At 40.7% G+C, this 21,875-nt stretch overlaps 1 protein-coding gene across 5 annotated transcripts; it reads left to right on the forward strand.

The window, feature by feature from the left end:
• The first annotated feature begins 289 nt into the window (after window positions 1–289).
• Window positions 290–7,081, forward strand: LOC107814148 (uncharacterized). Of its 5 annotated transcripts, none has more exons than XM_016639494.2 (7): window positions 290–664; window positions 1,934–2,598; window positions 3,745–3,858; window positions 4,098–4,569; window positions 4,650–4,888; window positions 4,968–5,484; window positions 6,837–7,081. In XM_016639494.2, the coding sequence occupies exons 5-7, from the start codon at window positions 4,688–4,690 to the stop codon at window positions 6,890–6,892; spliced, it is 774 nt and encodes a 257-aa protein (XP_016494980.1). In that variant the 5' UTR covers window positions 290–664; window positions 1,934–2,598; window positions 3,745–3,858; window positions 4,098–4,569; window positions 4,650–4,687; the 3' UTR covers window positions 6,893–7,081. The 5 variants fall into 5 exon arrangements, with proteins under 5 accessions (XP_016494980.1, XP_016494981.1, XP_016494977.1 ...); XM_016639495.2 differs by having other exon boundaries at window positions 4,968–5,469; XM_016639491.2 differs by lacking the exon at window positions 6,837–7,081 and having other exon boundaries at window positions 4,968–5,815.
• The last annotated feature ends 14,794 nt before the right edge of the window (window positions 7,082–21,875 follow it).

A 21,875-nucleotide genomic window follows, 5' to 3' on the forward strand; every position in this document is an offset into this window, starting at 1 on the left:
CGGTTGAAACCGTTACAATAGAATTTGGGTGCTATCAGCACATTATTGACATCAAACCGTTGCAAATGTAACAAAACCATTGCCATAGAGTTTTGTTTCGCAACGGATTTGTGAACCGTCCCAATAGACATGTATATGGCAACAGTTTTGGGGAAAAAATTGCTATGGGAACGGTTATTCATTCCCTCTCATTTTTTCCGCTAAAAATTTAATAGCCCGCCAAGCTAATTAATTAAGTGACCTGTATTTTATTTTTTTTAACTAATTTAATACAAAAACCCCTCCGCCCATGGATATACCCAAAACTACTCCCCAGTACTATATCCAAACTCCCATCGTCGAACACCCAAATTCCCCTCGTCGATACACCAAAAATCCCCTCTCTAATCTCTTTTCTTTTTGCATCTTTGTCGAATGTAAGATTAATGGCTGAGTTTCATCAAATACCTCTTCATTAGACCTCCATAATCATCAAACCCTAGAGTTCCCAAGACCAAAATCGTGAGGACAATCGGGGTCTTTCCGGAAAATCTGAAAGACACTTCCGTCGATTTTTCGGCACTTCTTCAAGGACAGTTGCTTCTCCGGCACTCCTTCCCCAAATCCCCAAATTCTAAAATCAAATTTGTGCTCGAATTAGAGAAGCCCAAATCACCATAGCCTGGTAATTTTCTTAATTCTTTTGGTCATTTTTACTATTTTTATTACCAATTCTATACGTTTTACTGTGTTTTTTTTAGTTTTTGGCAAAAGGATTCTTAATTCATGTTGTAGCCTTTTGGGTTTTGTGTTTAAAAGTGATTTTTGGTGCCGATTAGGTGATCGTATTTGTGTTTTGATCCATTTTTATTATGCAACCATGGAACTCCAAATGGCATCTCCTTTGATAGTTGAAATTTTTGATTTTGGATGTGTTCTTTTTGGAATCACATTGTAGCTATAGCTTCTCCACAAAACTTAATAGTTCAAACACATTATTTGTGATAAATTTATATTTTTGAAGGGAATAGCAACGTGAAAATCTCATGTTTCCCACGCTTTCTAACTTGCAGTAGTGTTATATGTAACCCTTGCACTATTTCATTTGAAATATTGCAGAAACTTAGATTCTTTGTAACCTCGAAATGTATCCAACTTATTGTGTCTACATCATGGTGTACTAGAATATGGGTATCCTTTTATTTGGTTGCTGAGTATAACACTGTAGTAGTCTGTTGTAAACCAAACATCTACTTCTCATCAAATTTGTAAATATTCAGATTGAATTTGTTCCACATTGTATAGAGTAATCACCCTTAGTTTATGAAAATACCTTTCAATTCTTTGTTAAAAGTTAAAACCAAACAGATGGATATACAGTGGATTTGCAAAAGAAAATTGTTAAAGTAGATGAATCAAATATCTCGCTCATTCTATTCAATTCTAGAGAACAAGATGTGTACCATCTCTGGTGACTGATAAATATTACTAGTCAAACAGTCAAAAACCAATGACGACTCGTAAGCTCTTAGTTGGGATTTTTCTTCCAACAAGAGCTGAGTCTAGGAAATTCACCTCTAGGAGCTTTAAAAGTAACTGGTTTTTCTTGTGTAATCTTCTCTGAAACAAAAAGTGTGGTAAAAAAGTGTTTTCCTTGACTGCAATTTTCTGAAGATATACATATTCTAACTGCTTACTTGACATCCACAAGGAACTTAATGGTTTTTATTGTTTAAACATGACTCTACACATTCTTTGAAAAGTATAATAACTTAATCACATCTTTCATATTCATATTGTAAGAGATGATTTTTAAGAAGTTAACTTTTAAAGGTCTTAAATTGCTTTAGTGTTTGTGACTTTCTGAGTTTCACCCTTAAAAGCAGTGGTCAATGTCAAATTAATATGCTTTTGGTTTTTTGGTTAGTTTTGTTGATTTACTTTTATCGTATAGGATATCTATGGATAATGGTGATAAAAGTTACATGAATCTCCTGAGATGGACGGATGAGTATATCCGTGGAGTGAATGATTTTCTTGATAAGGCATTTGAACGAGCCGCCCAAGGAAATGAAATATTATGCACCTTGCAAAAAGTGCATGAATCGCTATTGGTATTATAGAAATGTGGTGGAGGATCATTTGGTTGTTCATGGATTTGTTTATGGTTATACCAAATGGGTTTTCCACGGGGAAGGCTTTTCCTCGAGAAATACACCTCATCCAAGCAATGATGATGAAGGTTCTACTATGCGGGACGATATTGATGGACTACTTCATGATACATTTAGAAATATAGAGGGTCAGGCAGGGGATGAAGAAGGAGTTGGGGAAAGACTATCTGAAGATGCAAAGAAGTTTTTGAAATTGCTGGAGGAAGGAAAACAAAAGTTATATTCGGGGTGTGAAAATTTCAGTAAACTGAGTTTCACTATTCGATTGTACTTGCTTAAATCCTTGTATGGGTTGAGTAATGTGGCTTTCTCCGATTTGTTAGAGTTGATAAAAGAGGCATTTCCCTTTTAGTAGTGCTACATTTTGAGGTAGATAAAAGAGTTGATAAAAGAGGATTTGGGATCTCCAATGTCCTCTTCTAGTTTAGCTGTGCTACATTTTGAGGTATAATATCAAATTTGTGATCCATCCATGCTACATTATTGATTCTATTTTTTAGTCTTGGGATTTGCATTCTTGCTCTTTTATGGCTGATTTATCTAGTTACCTACATAAATTTGTGATCCAACCATGCTGGCATCAGTACTATTGATGTACTTACTTTGAGTTATTATTGAAGTGGCCTTCAATCATTGAATTGTTTGCAAAATGCTTAGTGTTCTACATTGGTAGAAGGCCTTTCAGAAAAGTTTTTGTCATCTCCCGTTCCAAAGATATTGTTGTTAGCTGGGACAGACAGACTTGACAGGTTGTGTACTTCTCACTGTATCGAAGGTCATGTGGAATTCTATAATTGCATATGCTTGTTAGCATGCATGCGAAGCTTCAACATTATGTGATTATGTATGAGACATAGTTCTGTATATTCCTTTTCTGATCTGTGGTTATGTAAGAGATGGTTCTTCTGTGTATTTCTTTTCTGAACTTACTTCTCAGTGAGTCATGTTAGAACAATTGATGTGCACGGCTTTCCTAACAATTGATGTGCATGGCTTTCCTAAACAACATAGTACTTGCAGATTCACTTGTAATGGTGTTTTATGTAAGCAAGAAGCTTTTGAACAGTGAGTCTGTTTTTCCGCTAAATGCATATGGGCAGGTATCATGTACCTTAGATATATTGTAGAAGGTTCTAGGTAGAAAATATTTTCCTGATGCTGCTTCAGGTCTAGATTTTTCATGTTGCAACATAATTGCTTTTGTACTTTAAATTGCAGACTTAGGAAGTGACAGAAACAACGAAAGATGGATTAAACCTGAAAAAGTCATTAATACTAAGGCCCAACAGAAGCAACTATTCCTAGTATACAATTTAAATGCCTAGCAAATATGTTCATTGTTGTGTTAGTCTTCCTAGCAATTCTATCAACTAATTTTGAACATGTATCTTTGAAGTTTGTATCTGTTACTTTATATGGACTGTTGCTTTATATATCACATTCATATGCAGTCCTGATTATGTTTGTTTTTATTATAAATTCCTAAATTTCTTCTTGTATATTGGCATGCATCGTTTGGAAATGCCTAAAGTTTATCTGATAACACTTTTCTCAATGTTTCAACCATTGAAGCCTTTGTTGTTTGTGATAGACATCTTCAGTCCACATGTTGTTGTTCTGAAAAAGACTCCAGCTTTCCTGTTGATGCCCTCCGCTGCTGCTACAGAGAATACCCAACAGCTCCTTCCTGTTGAAACTTGTGCAAGTAAGTAATTTCTTCAGCTCTTGTTTTTCCTTTTCTGTTGTTTGTAATTTCTTTCTATCAGTTTGTCAGCTTCTTGTTTATCTTTTTCTGTTGTATTTTCATTGAATAGACTATAGAATAATCATTGTTTGACTTCTAAAGGGGCAAATTATCATAAAGGGGCAGTAGTTTGTGACCAAATCTATTTACCTATTTTTTTGTTGTTGGTTTTGCTAACCTATATTGTGTTTGCTTTTCAGAATCTGAACAATATTTGAATAGTCATGAATCATGAAGGGTGCTCAAGCAAAAATAAGAAAAACTCCAACCGCATTCCAGCGGGATCACTTGCATCTTTGCGAAATCAAAGGGTTTCGTCGTTGACAACAAAAAGAACCTTTCAAGCTACAAGGTCAAATGAAAATGAGGAACGCCAATCATAAGCTGGATTACCTCCATCTTTGCGAAACCAAAAGCTTTCATTGTTGACAACAAAAAGAGTCTTGAATATAAGGTCAAATGCAAATGAAGAACGACAATCAGAATTAGGATCTCAATTGCAAGAACAAGTGCAACAAATGACACGGAATTCCACCTCTTCAGCAGCACAAAGAGTACATGAACAAGTGCAACAAGCGAATATGGATTCCATTACTCCTGCATCACAGGGAGTACATGGACGATCTGATGGTTCTACCAATCATGAAGAAATTGAACAAATTGAGGAATAAGGCAAATATATATATAAATTTTAATCATAAAATTAACTAAAATTAGTGATTAATGATTATCTTTGCTTTGTACTATTGCAGGCCCCTCCTCGCCAAAAAGAAAAAGAGGTCGTACTCAAATGCCAAGTGTTCATGGTAGAAAGGATCGTAAAATAATCACTCTAAATGAGTATAATCAACCCGTTGGTCCTACTAAAGAAGTTGTACAAGAGTTGGATAGCTTCCTCGGCACATTGGCAAGGAGTGAGACTTTTTGTCCTCTTAATGTATTTAATTGGAGGAAACTAGACACAAAAGATGATATGTGGAAATATATCAAGGTATGAAGTTCCCAATATCCAATAAACATGGATGATATTTCTTATTTCTTACACTAACCCAATTTCACTAAATTTGTAGGAAAAATATGACATTCCTGGCGAGGCGAAACAATGGATTTTTGAATCAGTTTGTAGTGCTTGGAGAAAGTATGAGAGTCAATTGAAGACAAACCACTTCAAAGCCTATGAGAATGAAGAATTTCGAATGGAGAATAGGCCAGTAGATGTTCGAATGGGACCTGAACATCCAGTTCGTGTGAGATTGTACGGAAGAGGGGTTACCAAGACTTTGTTAAAAGGGCAAAAAGGGATTCTTGGATCTTCTTTAGATGCTGATGAGAGGATGCAGCAGAAAATAGAGGAAATAGAAGAGAGGATGCAACAAAGAATGCATGAAAAGTTGAACGAACAAAAGGATGCTATGGAACAAAATATTACAATGAACGTCATCGCACGATTTCAACGTCTGAACCCAGATTTGCGACTTGATCCTGATATGTTAAGGTTCAGTGCACGTTCACTTGTAGATGCTTCCTCTGCACAACAAACTACTATTCAACTAAACAGTCGACCATATGCTGGTAGTAACACTCAAGGTCACTACGTACCAAATGTTATACATCTTCTTCTATTTCTTCTTCTCCTCCTTCCTTGCTTGGGATTTTGCTTTGGTTCAAGGAAGAGTGGATATGATAATATCCTTTTTCTATTTAGTAGGAGTATATTATTTCTTAAGTGCCAAGTGGTCTCGTATATATAGTAATAATACCCGAGTAATACTGACAGTTCTATGATAGTAGAACTTTGAGAATTTAAATTGGAATAGACAGATAGGTTGATGCTTAAGACAAAGTTATGGAATGACTTCTCTGTAGCAATGCTGAAAGACAAAGTTCCCATGAACTCCTAGGTCTTTGATCTTCCTGATGAGATGTGCTACCTGTCATGCTATTGTTGTTGTTCCATTATCATTTTATATTGTGTTCGATTTTAACTTCTGAAAAAATTATAGTAGTATGTAAGAGCTTAGCTTATTGTGTGTATATATATATGTTGAGTGTCATGTTTGCAAGGAATGGAGAAACATAATAATTGAGGAGTGATGAAGCATGTGTTGCCATAGGAGGAACGACCACCCTTATTTTGTCTCCTAATTTTCCTAAGCTGTAGATCCTCTTTAATTTCAAGTTAAGTAAACGTTACCTCTTTGCTCTATGATTTTATTTGGTAATATAGTTCATGACTGATTAAGCAGGCGTTTGGATAATATATACTTGAGTTGGCTTTTTCGCGTTTGGCTTTCTTTATTTTTAAAAAATCAAATTAAAGTGATCCTCCCAGCTTCGTCAGTTTTCTTACTTCATGGTAGTAGTCTTTCGCATTACGAATAGGTTCAATGATTTTATTTTCATTCAGCATAAATTACCTATCAACTCACTTGCAAAAGATAATCATTTAACTCTGTGATGGCCACACATTCTTTTTCTTCTTTATCTTCAATTCCTTTCATTTTTTTAACATATCCGTGTTGATTCATTTTCTTTGTCATGGATAGCTAAGCTAATTTGCATATACATGTTGTTTACTCAAAAGGTAATATACAACATATTTCTCAATAAAAGAAAAAGACAAAAGGTAGTTGTGTTCTCTGAGCAGCTAGGCATGTTACATGTGTGGTTTTGTTGATAGAGATATTTAAGGTAGTTGATGTTTCGTGCTGGTTTTGTAATTATGTTTCTTATACATTATTCTTTACTTTGCCATCATAGCTTGATAGTTTGAAAGTCTTGGTCCTTGGTGATAATATTAGATTGTTATAATGTTGCGTATAGTTTGTTGAGATGAATACGTTGGATTACTAAAAGAAGATCGAAAACAGTTAAATGCTTGAGTATTCTTAGACCGGATTATGTTAAAGGGTTATAACTTTACTTATCCTCTTTTGTAGGTGGAGTAGATCAAGAAATGGATGATGAAGACGATAAAGAACTAGACCTTACTTGAAATGAATTTTGTATTGTTATAGATGAATGTTCTAGGAATCTTTTGTTACCAACATTTTTGAAACTTATTTACTCTCTTGAAATGTACTAAACTTATGCACTCATGGGGTAGAACATTTGCTTTATGGATATTATTTGCTTGATGGATAATTTTGTATTATTAATAGTTTTATTTTATGATGTATTTAAATTTTAGTGTTATTATAATTTATTATATGTATAAATATTTATTTATAACATGTGCTATATTTTGGTTTTAACTGAACTGATACAATAGCCTACCAGAACTGTTGCAATAGGACATACATGGCGTTCCAGTAGACAATGTAAACCGTTGCAATAGGTCCCATAAACTGTTCCAAATACAAATATAACTGTTACGATAGCCTAAAGAAACCGTGGCTATATCCAACATAACCGTAGCAATAGCTTACATAAGTGTTGCTTTAAATAATACGGTACCAGTTAAAAACCGTTGTATAAACAATACAGTAACGGTTTTGAACAGTTCCAATTGAAAAAAATAATTGTTCCAATAGAGAAAGGGAAAACCGTTGCGATAGACGTATCTATTGTCATGGCGATGCAAACCGTTGCAAGAACCGTTCCAGCAGGCCTATGGGTACGCCGGCTGATGTGACAGTCTTTAAACCGTTCCAATATCCCTATGGCAACGGTTTGGCAGTCTGTGGGTACGGTTTTTCAACCGTTGCTGTAGACCAATTTTTCAGTAGTGTCTATCCCTCAATATAAATAAACCGTGCTCACTGGGGGGGGGGTGTACAAACTCTGGATGGGCTCCTTCAGCCCAAATGCCATAATAAGCCAGGTCTAGACATAAATTAATATAACATGTTGCGATATACAGCCTGATCCCATAATATCACTCACACTCAGGCCCCCGTCCTCATTCAGTCATCAATCTCTGCAGTCTCTCGGGCTCATAATGTCATGAAACTAGCCAAAAAATGATTATATGATGTATTAAAAAATAGTAGCAGAGACTAAGATATGATATGAAATGAATGAACATGATTGAATATGAAATTGCAATTCAAATAAATAACTCAACAACAATATGACCTCAGTGGGTCCCAACAAAATAAGGATGTAGTCTAGACATGGTTTCTAACATGGATCACAACTCAATAGCTCTAGTACATAGAGATTTCATGGTTACAGATAAGATCAAGTAACTACACAGTACCACATAAATAACAGAGTCACAATTCAAACGGTGCATGCCCATCACCTAGCATCTGCGTCACCTCAACACCAAATACATAACACGTAATTTGGGATCTCATACCCTCAACACCAAATTTAGAAGTGTTACTTACCTCGAACAAGCCAAATCTATTACCCAGTAAGCCAAACGATGCTCAAAAAATGCCATCCTGCGCATACCGACTTCCGAACGGCTCGAAACTAGCCCAAAGCAACTTAAATACATCAAATAATGCCAAAGAAAACAAACTCAATCGATAAAGGACGAATCTTTAATCAAAATAACAAAATTGAATAAAACGTCAAACCCATGCTTGCACCTCGAAACCTGACAAAACTTAGAAAATCTGACAAGTCATATAATTACGAGTCCAATCATACTAGTTTCACTCAAATCCGACTTCGAATCGATGTTCAAAACTCAAAAATTCACTTTATAAATTTTTAGACAAAACCCCAAATTTCACTTTGAAATCATCAATCAAATGCCAAAAACGAAGATAGATTCATGAAATATAACCAAAATCGAGTATAGAACATTTACCTCAATCCCTATGGTGAAAATCGTCTCAAACAATTATCCAAATTCGGGCTCCCCAACTCAAAATATGACCAAATGAACGAATATTCGATATTAAGTATTTTTGCCCAACTGTTCTGCCTCGTTTTATGTGTCAAATGATTCCAAAACTTGCTTTTGATGCCTCCAATGGATTCTTTGTGAAATTTCATTGAATTTAGACTTTTGAATCACTCCATTTGACCTTATAATAAAGGAGATATGTTGGTTTCAATATGTGAAAACAATGCAGATTTTTAAATACGAAGTTAGTGACAATTTCGTAATTAATCTGAAAAATCTGCAACCGAATTCTTTGTAAAATGATCATAAAATTATATAACTGTATAGCGGGTTGGGTTGACCTATTTTCAGGCCGACCCAAATCGGTTGTAACCCGGACGGGCCCGGACCGGTAGTTAGGGGGCCGAGTAGGCTGGGTTAGGGGGTTAGCGGGGTTGGTCCGTATAAAAAAAATCGTTTAGCTGAACTGGTCAAACCCGGTCAATGAATAATACTATTGAACCGGTTAACCGGCCTGGCCCTGCCCGGACCGGTTCAACGGCTATTTTTTGATCTTTTTAATGTCATATGACCGTTGCCAACAGTCACCTTCAAATTTGGTCATTACCCAACGGGTTGATTGCAAGAATAGCCCTTTTTTGGGTTTTGTTTAAAAAATAACACTTTTAGTAATTACTAATTTAGACCTTTAAAAACTTTAAATACACCCCCTTCTTCATTTCTTCACTCATCTCTCATTTCTCAAACTCAAATTTTCAATTATTATTCTCTCATTCTTCACCTAAATTGTAATCAACTATTTGGCTCTCATTTTTTTTGAAATTTAATTTATCGTATTATTTATTATTTGAAGTTTGAATTTCAAACTTTGAACAATTGATGTTTCTTTGTGGTAACATTGGAGTTGCAAAAATCATCAAGTGTTCAATTTATTGCGGAATTCGGTGCATTCCCTCTAACTCTTTCTCTTATTTACTATTTTATTTGGATATTTAATTTTTGCTAGTAGTTAAATTTTTACAATATGTTTAATGCTGCAAAAAGAGTTTGTAATAAGGATTCTAATCGGGGTAATTGGGAAAATAGAAAAAGAGGTACTAGTTCAACATCTAGTAGTAATTTAAATGATTTTACACATGTTTTTGAAACATCACCTGATAATAATATAGATTATGAACAATTACATGAAGATTTCAATATAGAAGATAATGAATTAGAAGATGAAGATGAGACACCACTTACACCTAGTAGTGTTGGAGTTGGTAGTAGGGATGGTAGTCGTGGTGGTAGTAGTAGACTACCTGTGGCCCCGAATACTAATCGGAGAAAAAGAAGCAAGGTTTGGAAATTTTTTGACGAAATAGAAAATACTAATAGATTTAGATGCAAGCTTTGTAAAGATGATTTTAAACATAAGATGGAGGACAATTAGGGAGGACTGGAACACTTAGTAGACATATGAGAATTACTCATCCTATAGAATGGGGCTTTGATTTAGATAAAAATCAAGGAACTCTAAACCCTAGTACTGGAGGACTTATGAAATACGATAAAATAAAGGATCGTGAGGAGTTAGCAAAAATGATTGCTTTGAGTTGTCTACCTTTTTCTTTTACTTCTTCATCATATCTTATTATGTATATTCAAAGGATTTATAATCCTTTATTAAAGGTATCCCTAGAAGTACTTGTAGATCTGATATCTTTAGACTTCATGGACAATATCAGACATGCGTACGTTATTTGTTTGATGTGACGACCAGAAGGGTCATCACCGTAGTTCTTCCTTGTTCCGTGCTTTTGAGGCCTTGAAAACCTCGCCTTTAGTTGCCTCGATTGGCGTGCACAGTTCGGGCGCGTAGCTGCAAAGTTTTGATGTTAGAATATGTGAATTATGTGAAACATTTGATGAATTTTGGTATTAATATGCATAATGTTGACTTCGGTCAACATTTTGGGTAAACGGACCCGGACCGGTGATTCGACGGTCCCGGAGGGTCCATAGAAAATATGGGACTTGGGCGTGTGCCCGGAATCAAATTCTGAGGTCCCAAGCCCGAGAAATGAATTTTTGAAAGAAATTGTTTTTCTGAAATTTGATATGAAAATTTGAAATGAAAAGGAGTTAGAAAATATAGGTATCGGGCTCGTATTTTAGTTCCGACACCCGGTACAAGTCTTAAATATGTGTTAAGCACTATCTGTAAAGTTTGGCTAAAAACGGACGTCATATGACGTGTTTTGGACTAAAAATGGAGAATATGAGTTATGAAAGTTGAAGAAAAGAAAATCATGTGTTTGAGGCTTGATCCTATGTATATGATGTTATTTTGGCGATTTGATCGCACGAGTAAGTCCGTAAGATGTTTTTAAGGTTGTGTGCATGTTTGGTTTGGAGCCCCGAGGGCTCGGGTGAGTTTTGAATGGGGCCCGGGAGGTCTTGGACTTAAGAAAATGCAGGTTCAGGTGTTGCAGACACCAGCGCGGCCGCGGTCATTTCTGCGCGGTCCGCGCTGGAGACGCGCGGACGCGATGCCTTTCTGTGCGGTCCGCGTGACTGAGTCTGAGGGCTAGGGTTTCAGGTCAACCAGCGCGGCCGCACACCAAAACAGTGCGGTCCGCGCTGGAAGGGTTCAGAGAAGCCCCACTTTTCTCCCACTCGGCGCGGCCGCAACACATTTTTGTGCGGTCCGTGCCAGGTCTTCAGAAAGGTATACAAGTTCGGAAAATCTCAGTCATTTTTCACTTTTCAAAAACCCAAAACCTAAGAGGCGATTTTCCAAACAACTTTTTTTCTCCAAAACGATTGGTATGTGATTTCTAACTTAATTTCTTTATTCCTTAACATCTTTTAACATAATTTCAACTTCAAATCAAAGATTTTCATGGGGAAAATTTGGGTGTTTTGGGTAGAACCTAGGTTTTCTACAAATTGAGAAGTTGGACCTCAATTTGGGGTCCGATTTAAAAACAAATCATATATTGGGATTCATGGAGGAATGGGTAACCAGGTTTTGGTACGAACCTCGAGTTTCGACCACGTGGGTCCGGGGGTGTTTTTGACCTTTTTGGGAAAAACCTTGAAAAATCTATTTTCATGCATTGGGGATGATTCATTTAGTAATTATTAATGTTATTAAGTAACTTATGACTAGATTCGAGCGGATTGGTGGAGGAATCAAGAGGTAAAGCTGTACTAGAAGCGTGAGTTGAGTTTGGAGCATTCGAGGTAAGTGTTTGTTCTAACTTTGGCTTGAGGGAATATGATTAGGATGATATTTGCTACTTGCTAATGTGGAGTACGGTGTATAGGCATGGTGACGGTTATCTATGCACTGGAGTCTAGCATGACCGTGAGTCTTGATTGCTTTTAATTCGAATAATGTGACACAAGCTCCTTGTTTATTTGATGAGTTTCACATAATATGAATGGTTGAGGTAAAATTATGATTGGTGTACTTTTGGAGCGTTAGCTCGAACATGAATGTGTTAGTTGAGGAAGAATGGATTTAAAAAGGAGAATGTGTTGTGAATACTCCCTTGCCGGGATGTGTAGACTGATATATATATATTCTCCCTTGTCGGGATATTTTGGGCTGTTAGCTGTACCCTTGCCGGGTTAAAGGTATTGAGTTGTTATTCTCCCCTGAAGGGGTCTACTCTATGAAGTCAGATATTATGAACTATATTATGGGATCGTGTGGCACGCCGTCCACTTATATATGATATTATGAGATCGTGTGGCACGCCGTCCACTTATATATATGATATTATGGGATCGTGTGGCACGCCGTCCACTTATATATGATATTATGGGATCGTGTGGCACGCCGTCCACTTATATATGATATTATGGGATCGTGTGGCACGCCGTCCACTTATATATGATATTATGGGATCGTGTGGCACGCCGTCCACTTATATATGATATTATGGGATCGTGTGGCACGCCGTCCACTTATATATGATATTATGGGATCGTGTGGCACGCCGTCCACTTATATATGATATTATGGGATCGTGTGGCACGCCGTCCACTTATATATGATATTATGGGATCGTGTGGCACGCCGTCCACTTATATATGATATTATGGGATCGTGTGGCACGCCGTCCACTTATATATATATATATATATATATATATATAATGGGAACCAGAGTCTCTTCTACTTATTTATGATATTTCATTTTTATCTGTTACTCCCCGATAGCATGTCCCCTCTCAGTTTTACTTTGTATTATCTTGTTATTGTTTTCTTGCACATTTTGTATATATATCTGTACAGGTTAATTGTGGTAGGTACTGTCTAGCCTCGTCACTACTTCGCCGGGGTTAGGCCAGGCACTTACCAGCACATGGGATCGGTTGTACTGATGCTGCACTATGTGCATATTTTTGTGCACAGATCATGGAGCAGCTTACGGACCACAACAGTAGGATTTCTGGGAGCTGTCTTCAGTCCAGGGACTCTCGAGGTAGCCTAGTTGGCGTTCGCAGGCCGAAGTCCCTTTCCATGTTTTTCGTTTGTTCATCTTGTATCAGACAAACATGATGTATTTCCTTTCAGACATTGTTTGTAGTATTCTATAGTAGTCCTTGAGCTAGTGACACCAGACCTTGGGTAGTGATGTGTATTAAACTTCCACACTTTTGGTTTTCAGTTGCTTTAGATTTAAAGTCTTCCGCTTAAATTTTGTCTCGTTTATTATATTGTTTGAGAGAAAGCAGGAAAGGCGTTTTAAATATTTGGCTTGCCTAGCTCCGATAGTAGGCGCCATCACGACACCCGATGGTGGGAAATCCGGGTCGTGACAAGTTGGTATCAGAGCCCTAGGTTACTTAGGTCTCACAACTCACGGACAAGCTCAGTAGAGTCTGAGGGATCGGTACGAAGACGTCTGTATTTATCCCGCAGAGGCTACCGAGTTAGGAAAACTTCACCTTGTTCATTCTTGTCGTGCGATTCTGTTTCTCAAGTACTGATTGTCTTTCCACTCTGTTCTTTCGCAGATGGCGAGGACACGTGCTTCCTCTTCTACCGCGCAACAGCCTGAGCCCCCAGTAGTAGCCCCTATTAGGGGCAGAGGGCGAGGCCGAGGCTGTGCCAGAGGCCGAGGCCGGGGCAGAGCTCAGCCCCGAGCAGCATTTCCGGCGACGGAGCCTCAGTTCGATTTTGAGGAGGAGGTTCCGGCCCCAGCTATTCCAGTGGGCCCAGCTCAGGTCCTAGAGGGTTTCATAGCCACTCCAGTGCTTCAGGACGCTTTGGTCCGACTAGTAGGCATTATGGAGGGCATTTCTAGAGCGAGTTTGCTTCCCGTAGCTCCAGCCACATCTCAGGCTGGGGGAGGAGTTCAGACTCCCGATACTCATACTCCAGAGCCGGTAGCTCCTCAGGCTCAAGTTCCAGTAGTTCAGCCAGCCGTGGTAGTTCAGCCAGCTGTGGAAGCCCAGCCAGGTATTGCGGCTCAGTCCAACGATGGTGCGGCTATGTCCGCGGATGCTTTGTGGAGGCTTGATCATTTCACCAAGATCTTCACTACCACATATAGTGGCACACCTTCAGAGGATGCCCAGAATTTCATATGCAGCTGTCATGAGGTTCTTTGGACTATGGGTATTTTAGAGACCAATGGGGTTGACTTCGCCACTTTTCGCCTAGCAGGATCTGCCAAGACTTGGAGGAGAGATTTCTGTTTAGCTAGGCCAGCAGGGTCGCCATCATTGACCTGGGATCAGTTTTCAGAGTTATTTCTGGGGAAGTTTCTCCCAGTTACTCAGCAGGATGCCCTTCGTAGGCAGTTTGAGCGTCTCCAGCAGGGTTCGATGTCAGTTACCCAATATGAGACACAGTTTATTGATCTTGCATGCCATGCCATTGTGATACTCCCCACCGAGAGAGAGAGAGGGTGTGGAGGTTTGTTGATGGGTTGGTTTAGCTGATCCGTGTTCAGATGGCCAAGAGTGCCGGGAGTGAGATTACATTTCAGGAGGCGGCAGATGGTGCCCGTCGGATAGAGCTGGCACTTTCTCAGGGAGGTGGTCATGGGTTTGATAAGAGGCCCCGTCATTCTGGTAGATTCAGCGGTACCTCGTCTGGAGGTAGGAATTCTTATGGTAGAGGCCATCCTCCGAGGCCCTTTCAATCAGCTCTCCAGATTTCTCATGGTTCACTAGTGAGTCGTGGTTCTCAGCCATAGTATTCTGACCAGCAGCTCTTCAGTTCTTCATCAGCACCTATCAGTGCCCCGCCACTTCGTTACTCTCAGCAGTCGAGGGCTTGTTTCACTTGCGGCGATGTGAGGCACATTGCCAGGTATTGCCCTCGAGCTTCCGGCATCTCTCAGCAGCAGGGACCTCGCCCGATGATCCAGGCACCAGTTGCCCCACAGCCTGCCCAGCCAGCTAGAGGCGGGGGTAGAGGACATAGAGGTGGAGGTAGAGGTCTTAGAGGTAGAGCTCCGACCGCTAGAGGTAGGGGTCAACCAGCAGCAGATCATCCTAGGGATATGATTCAGAGAGGTGGGGCCCAGCCCCATTGTTATGCTTTGCCAGCCAGGCTAGAGGTTGAGTCATCAGATGCTGTGATTACAGGTACCATTCTGGTCTGTGATAGGGATGCTTCTGTGCTATTTGATCCCGGATCTACGTATTCATATGCGTCGTCCTATTTTGCACCCTATTTGGTTATGCCTAGTGACTCGTTGAGTATTCCTGTTTATGTGTCAACATCGGTGGGTGATTCTATTGTGGTCGACCAAGTTCATCGTTCTTGTATCGTAGTGTTTGGGGGTCTTGAGACCCGTGTTGATTTGTTGCTTTTGGACATGGTCGACTTTGATGTTATATTGGGGATGGATTGGTTATCCCCGTACCATACTATCTTGGATTGCCATGCCAAAACCGTGACCTTAGCCTTACCGGATTTACCCCGTTTAGAGTGGAGGGGGACTTCTGGTCATTGTACCCGCAGTGTTAGCTAGTATGTGAAAGCTCGGCGTATGGTCGAGAAGGGATGTTTGGCCTACTTGGCGTATGTTCGCGATTCTAGCACGGAGGCCCCTTCTATTGATTCTGTGCCCGTTGTTTGGGAGTTTCCTGAGGTTTTCCCTTCAGACTTGCCGGGTATGCCGCCCGATAGGGATATCGACTTTTGTATTGATTTGGCCCCGGGCACTCAGCCCATTTCTATCCCGCCATATCGTATGGCCCCGCCGGAGTTGAAAGAGTTAAAGGAATAGCTGCAGGATTTGCTTGAGAAAGGTTTCATTAGACCCAGTGTTTCACCTTGGGGTGCGCCTGTGTTGTTTGTTAAGAAAAAGGATGGTTCGATGAGAATGTGCATCGATTACCGGCAATTGAACAAGGTTACAATTAAGAATAAGTATCCACTGCCAAGGATCGACGATTTATTCGACCAGCTTCAGGGTGCAAGGGTGTTCTCAAAGATAGATTTGAGATCTAGTTATCATCAACTGAGGATTAGGGCGTCTGATGTCCCCAAGACAACATTTCACACTCGGTATGGGCACTATGAGTTTTTGGTCATGTCATTTGGATTGACTAATGCCCCAACAGCATTCATGGAGTTGATGAACCGAGTGTTCAGACCTTATTTGGACTTGTTCGTGATAGTCTTCATTGACGATATTCTTATATACTCCCGCAGTCAGGAGGAGCATGAGCAGCACCTCAGAGTGGTCCTTCAGACCCTAAAGGATAATCAGTTGTATGCTAAGTTCTCAAAGTGCGAGTTTTGGTTGATTTCGGTCGCATTCCTAGGTCATGTTGTATCAGCAGCAGGTATTCAGGTAGACCCGAAGAAGATAGAGGCAGTCAAGAACTGGCCTCGACCAGCTTCAACTGCGGAGATTCGGAGTTTCCTGGGGTTAGCAGGTTACTATCGTCGGTTCGTGGAGGCGTTTTCATCCATTGCAGCCCCTATGACCAGATTGACCCAGAAGGGTACCCAGTTCAGGTGGTCGGACGAGTGTGAGGCGAGCTTTCAGAAGCTCAAGACGGCTCTGACTACGACACCGGTATTAGTTTTGCCCACAGGTTCAGGGTCATACACAGTCTATTGTGATGCGTCTCGTATTGGGCTTGGTGCGGTGTTGATGCAGGAAGGCAAAGTCATTGCCTATGCTTCGAGGCAGTTGAAGATCCACGAGAAGAATTATCCGGTTCATGATCTCGAGTTGGCAGCCATTGTTCATGCCTTGAAGATCTGGAGGCATTACTTATATGGCGTGACGTGTGAGGTTTACACTGATCACAAGAGTCTTCAGTATCTATTCAAGCATAAAGAGTTGAATTTGAGGCAGAGGAGGTGGTTAGAGTTGCTAAAGATTATGATGTTACTATCTTATACCACCCAGGGAAGGCCAATGTGGTGGCCGATGCATTGAGCAGGAAGTCCGCCAGCATGGGTAGTCTTGCTTATATTCCAGTCAGCCAGAGATCGCTTGCGTTGGATGTTCAGGCCTTGGCCAATCGTCTTGTGAGGTTGGATATTTCTGAGCCTAGCAAAGTGTTAGCTTGCACGGTTGCTCATTCCTCACTATTAGAGCGTATCCGCGAGCGGCAGTTTGAGGATCCCCATTTGTGTGTCTTGAGAGACACGGTACAACGTGGAGGTGCCAATAAAGTAACCTTAGATGATGATGGTGTATTGAGATTGCAGGGGCGAGTTTGTGTGCCCAATGTTGATAGGATTCGAGAGTTGATCTTAGCGGAGGCCCACAGTTCTCGGTATTCTATTCACCCGGGCACCGCGAAGATGTATTAGGATCTGAGGCAGCACTATTGGTGGCGTAAGATGAAGAAAGACATCGTTGCGCACATGGCTCGGTGTTTGAATTGTCAACAGGTTAAGTACAAGCATCAAAGACCCGGTGGTCTATTTCAGAGGATTGCACTTCCCGAGTGGAAGTGGGAGAGGATTACGATGGATTTCGTTATTGGACTTCAGATGACTCGGAAAAAGTTTGATGCAGTTTGGGTCATTATTGATAGGCTGACCAAGTCAGCGCATTTTGTTCCTGTTGCAACCACCTATTTGTCTGAAAGGTTAGCCGAGATTTATATCAGGGAGATTGTTCGCCTTCATGGGGTGCCGCTATCTATCATTTCGGATCGGGGTACGCAATTTACCTCGCATTTATGGAGAGCGGTTCAGCGAGAGTTGGGCACCGAGGTTGAGTTGAGTACAACATTTCATCCCCAGACGGACGGTCAGTCCGAGAGGACTATTCAGATTCTTGAGGACATGCTCCGAGCCTGTGTCATTGATTTTGGAGGCTCGTGGGACCAGTTTTTGCCTTTAGCAGAGTTCGCCTACAACAACAGCTACCAGTCCAGCATTCAGATGGCTCCGTATGAGGCATTGTATGGTAGGCGATGTCGGTCTCCAGTTGGATGGTTTGAGCCGGGAGAGGCTCGATTATTGGGTACGGATCTGGTTCAGGAAGCCTTGGACAAGGTCAGGATCATTCAGGATAGACTTCGTACAGCTCAGTCCAGACAGAAGAGTTATGCAGCCCGCAAGGTCAGAGATGTTGCTTTCATGGTTGGTGAGCGGGTATTGCTCCGTGTATCGCCTATGAAGGGCATGATGAGATTTGGGAAGAGGGGCAAGCTCATCCCTAGGTTCATCGGTCCATTTGAGATTCTTGATCGTGTGGGAGAGGTGGCTTATAGACTTGCCTTTCCACCTAGCTTGTCAGCTGTGCATCCCGTGTTTCATGTATCTATGCTCTGGAAGTATCGCGGAGATCCATCGCACGTGTTGGATTTCAGCACTGTCCAATTGGACAAGGATCAGTCATATGAGGAGGAGCCGATAGCTATTCTAGACCAGCAGGTTCGACAGTTGAGGTCGAAGAGTTTTCCTTCGGTGCATGTTCAGTGGAGAGGTCAGCCTCCTGAGGCATCGACCTGGGAGTCCGAGTCCGATATGCGGAGCCGTTATCCTCATTTATTTCCCGACTCAGGTACTTCTTTCTTTTGTCCGTTCGAGGACGAACGGTTGTTTTAGAGGTGGAGAATGTGACGACCCGAAGGGTCATCACCGTAGTTCTTCCTTGTTCCGTGCTTTCGAGGCCTTGAAAATCTCGCCTTTAGTTGCCTCGATTGGCATGCACAGTTCGGGCGTGTAGCCGGAAAGTTTTGATGTTAGAATATGTGAATTATGTGAAACATTTGATGAATTTTGGTATTAATATGCATAATGTTGACTTCGGTTAATATTTTGGGTAAACGGACCCGGACCTGCAATTCGACGGTCCCAGAGGGTCCATAGAAAAATATGGGACTTGGGCGTGTGCCCGGAATCAAATTCTGAGGTCCCAAGCCCGAGAAATGAATTTTTGAAAGAAATTGTTTTTCTGAAATTTGATATGAAAATTTGAAATGAAAAGGAGTTAGAAAATATAGGTATCGGGCTCGTATTTTGGTTCCGACGCCCGGTACAAGTCTTAAATATGTGTTAAGCACTATCTGTAAAGTTTGGCTAAAAACAGATGTCATATGACGTGTTTCGGACTAAAAATGGAGAATTTGAGTTATGAAAGTTGAAGAAAAGAAAATCATGTGTTTGAGGCTTTATCCTATGTATATGATGTTATTTTAGCGATTTGATCGCACGAGTAAGTCCGTAAGATGTTTTTAAGGTTGTTTGCATGTTTGGTTTGGAGCCCTGAGGGCTCGGGTGAGTTTTGAATGGGGCCCGGGAGGTCTTGGACTTAAGAAAATGCAGGTTCAGGTGTTGCAGACACCAGCGCGGCCGCGGTCATTTCCGCGCGGTCCGCGCTGGAGACGCGCGGCCGCGATGCCTTTCTGTGCGGTCCGCGTGGCTGAGTCTGAGGGCTAGGGTTTCAGGTCAACCAGCGCTGCCGCACACCAAAACAGTGCGGTCCGCGCTGGAAGGGTTCAGAGAAGCCCCACTTTTCTCCCACTCGGCGCGGCCGCAACACATTTTTGTGCGGTCCGCGCCAGGTCCTCAGAAAGGTATACAAGTTCGGAAAATCTCAGTCATTTTTCACTTTTCAAAAACCCAAAACCTAAGAGGCGATTTTCCAAACAACTTTTTTTCTCCAAAACGATTGGTAAGTGATTTCTAACTTAATTTCTTTATTCCTTAACATCTTTTAACATTATTTCAACTTCAAATCAAAGATTTTCATGGGGAAAATTTGGGTATTTTGGGTAGAATCTAGGTTTTCTAAAAATTGAGAAGTTGGACCTCAATTTGGGGTCCGATTTAAAAACAAATCATATATTGGGATTCATGGGGGAATGGGTAACCGGGTTTTGGTCCGAACCTCGAATTTCGACCACGTGGGTCCGGGGGTATTTTTGACCTTTTTGGAAAAAACCTTGAAAAATCTAATTTCATGCATTGGGGATGATTCATTTAGTAATTATTAATATGATTAAGTAACTTATGACTAGATTCGAGCGGATTGGTGGTGGAATCAAGAGGTAAAGCTGTACTAGAAGCGTGAGTTGAGTTTGGAGCATTCGAGGTAAGTGTTTGTTCTAACTTTGGCTTGAGGGAATATGATTAGGATGATATTTGCTACTTGCTAATGTGGAGTACGGTGTATAGGCATGGTGACGGTTATCTATGCACCGGAGTCTAGCATGACCGTGAGTCTTGATTGCTTTTAATTCGAATAATGTGACACAAGCTCCTTGTTTATTTGATGAGTTTCACATAATATGAACGGTTGAGGTAAAATTGCGATTGGTGTACTTTTGGAGCGTTAGCTCGAACATGAATGTGTTAGTTGAGGAAGAATGGATTTAAAAAGGAGAATATGTTGTGAATACTCCCTTGCCGGGATGTGTAGACTGATATATATATTCTCCCTTGTCGGGATATTTTAGGCTGTTAGCTGTACCCTTGCCGGGTTAAAGGTATTGAGTTGTTATTCTCCCCTGAAGGGGTGGGTCTACTCTATGAAGTCAGATATTATGAACTATATTATGGGATCGTGTGGCACGCCGTCCACTTATATATAATATTATGGGATCGTGTGGCACGCCGTCCACTTATATATATGATATTATGGGATCGTGTGGCACGCCGTCCACTTGGTTATTGGCCTCTGTTGCCGGTGACATATTGTGCACTGTGATAAAGATGAATTGGGATCGTGTGGCACGCCGTCCACTTATATATGATATTATGGGATCTCGTGTAGCACGCCGTCCACTTATATATGATATTATGGGATCGTGTGGCACGCCGTCCACTTGGTTATTGGCCTCTGTTGCCGGTGACATATTGTGCACTGTGATAAAGATGAATTGGGATCGTGTGGCACGCCGTCCACTTATATATGATATTATGGGATCGTGTGGCACGCCCACTTATATATGATATTATGGGATCGTGTGGCACGCCGTCCACTTATATATATATATATATATATATATATATATATATATATATATATATATATATCATGGGATCATGGGAACCGGAGTCTCTTCTGCTTATTTCTGATATTTCATTTTTATCTGTTACTCCCCGATAGCATGTCCCCTCCCAGTTTTACTTTGTATTATCTTGTTATTGTTTTCTTGCACGTGTTGTATATATATATATCTGTACAGGTTAATTGTGGTAGGTACTGTCTAGCCTCGTCACTACTTCGCCGGGGTTAGGCCAGACACTTACCAGCACATGGGGTCGGTTGTGCTGATGCTGCACTATGTGCAAATTTTTGTGCACAGATCAGGGAGCAGCTTACGAACCACAGCAGTAGGATTTCTGGGAGCTGTCTTCAGTCCAGGGACTCTCGAGGTAGCCTAGCTGGCGTTCGCAGGCCGAAGTCCCTTTCCATGTTTTTCGTTTGTTCATCTTGTATCAGACAAACATGATGTATTTCCTTTCAGACATTGTTTGTAGTATTCTGTAGTAGTCCGTGAGCTAGTGACACCAGACCTTAGGTAGTGATGTGTATTAAACTTCCACACTTTTGGTTTTCAGTTGCTTTAGATTTAAAGTCTTCCGCTTAAATTTTGTCTCGTTTATTATATTGTTTGAGAGAAAGCAGGAAAGGCGTTTTAAATATTTGGCTTGCCTAGCTCCGATAGTAGGCGCCATCACGACACCCGATGGTGGGAAATCCGGGTCGTGACATTTGACCACCTTCCTTGTATAGTTT

Source organism: Nicotiana tabacum, chromosome 10, assembly GCF_000715075.1.
Source record: "Nicotiana tabacum cultivar K326 chromosome 10, ASM71507v2, whole genome shotgun sequence".
NCBI classification, from domain to species: Eukaryota; Viridiplantae; Streptophyta; class Magnoliopsida; order Solanales; family Solanaceae; genus Nicotiana; species Nicotiana tabacum.

What these genes read in the sequence shown, in the direction of transcription:
- LOC107814148 (XM_016639491.2), top strand. Translation starts at nt 4,688, where the DNA reads ATGCCAAGTGTTCATGGTAGAAAGGATCGTAAAATAATCACTCTAAAT. An exon ending in ATATGTGGAAATATATCAAG is followed by an intron (nt 4,889 to 4,967) that starts GTATGAAGTTCC and finishes CTAAATTTGTAG; the next exon opens with GAAAAATATGACATTCCTGG.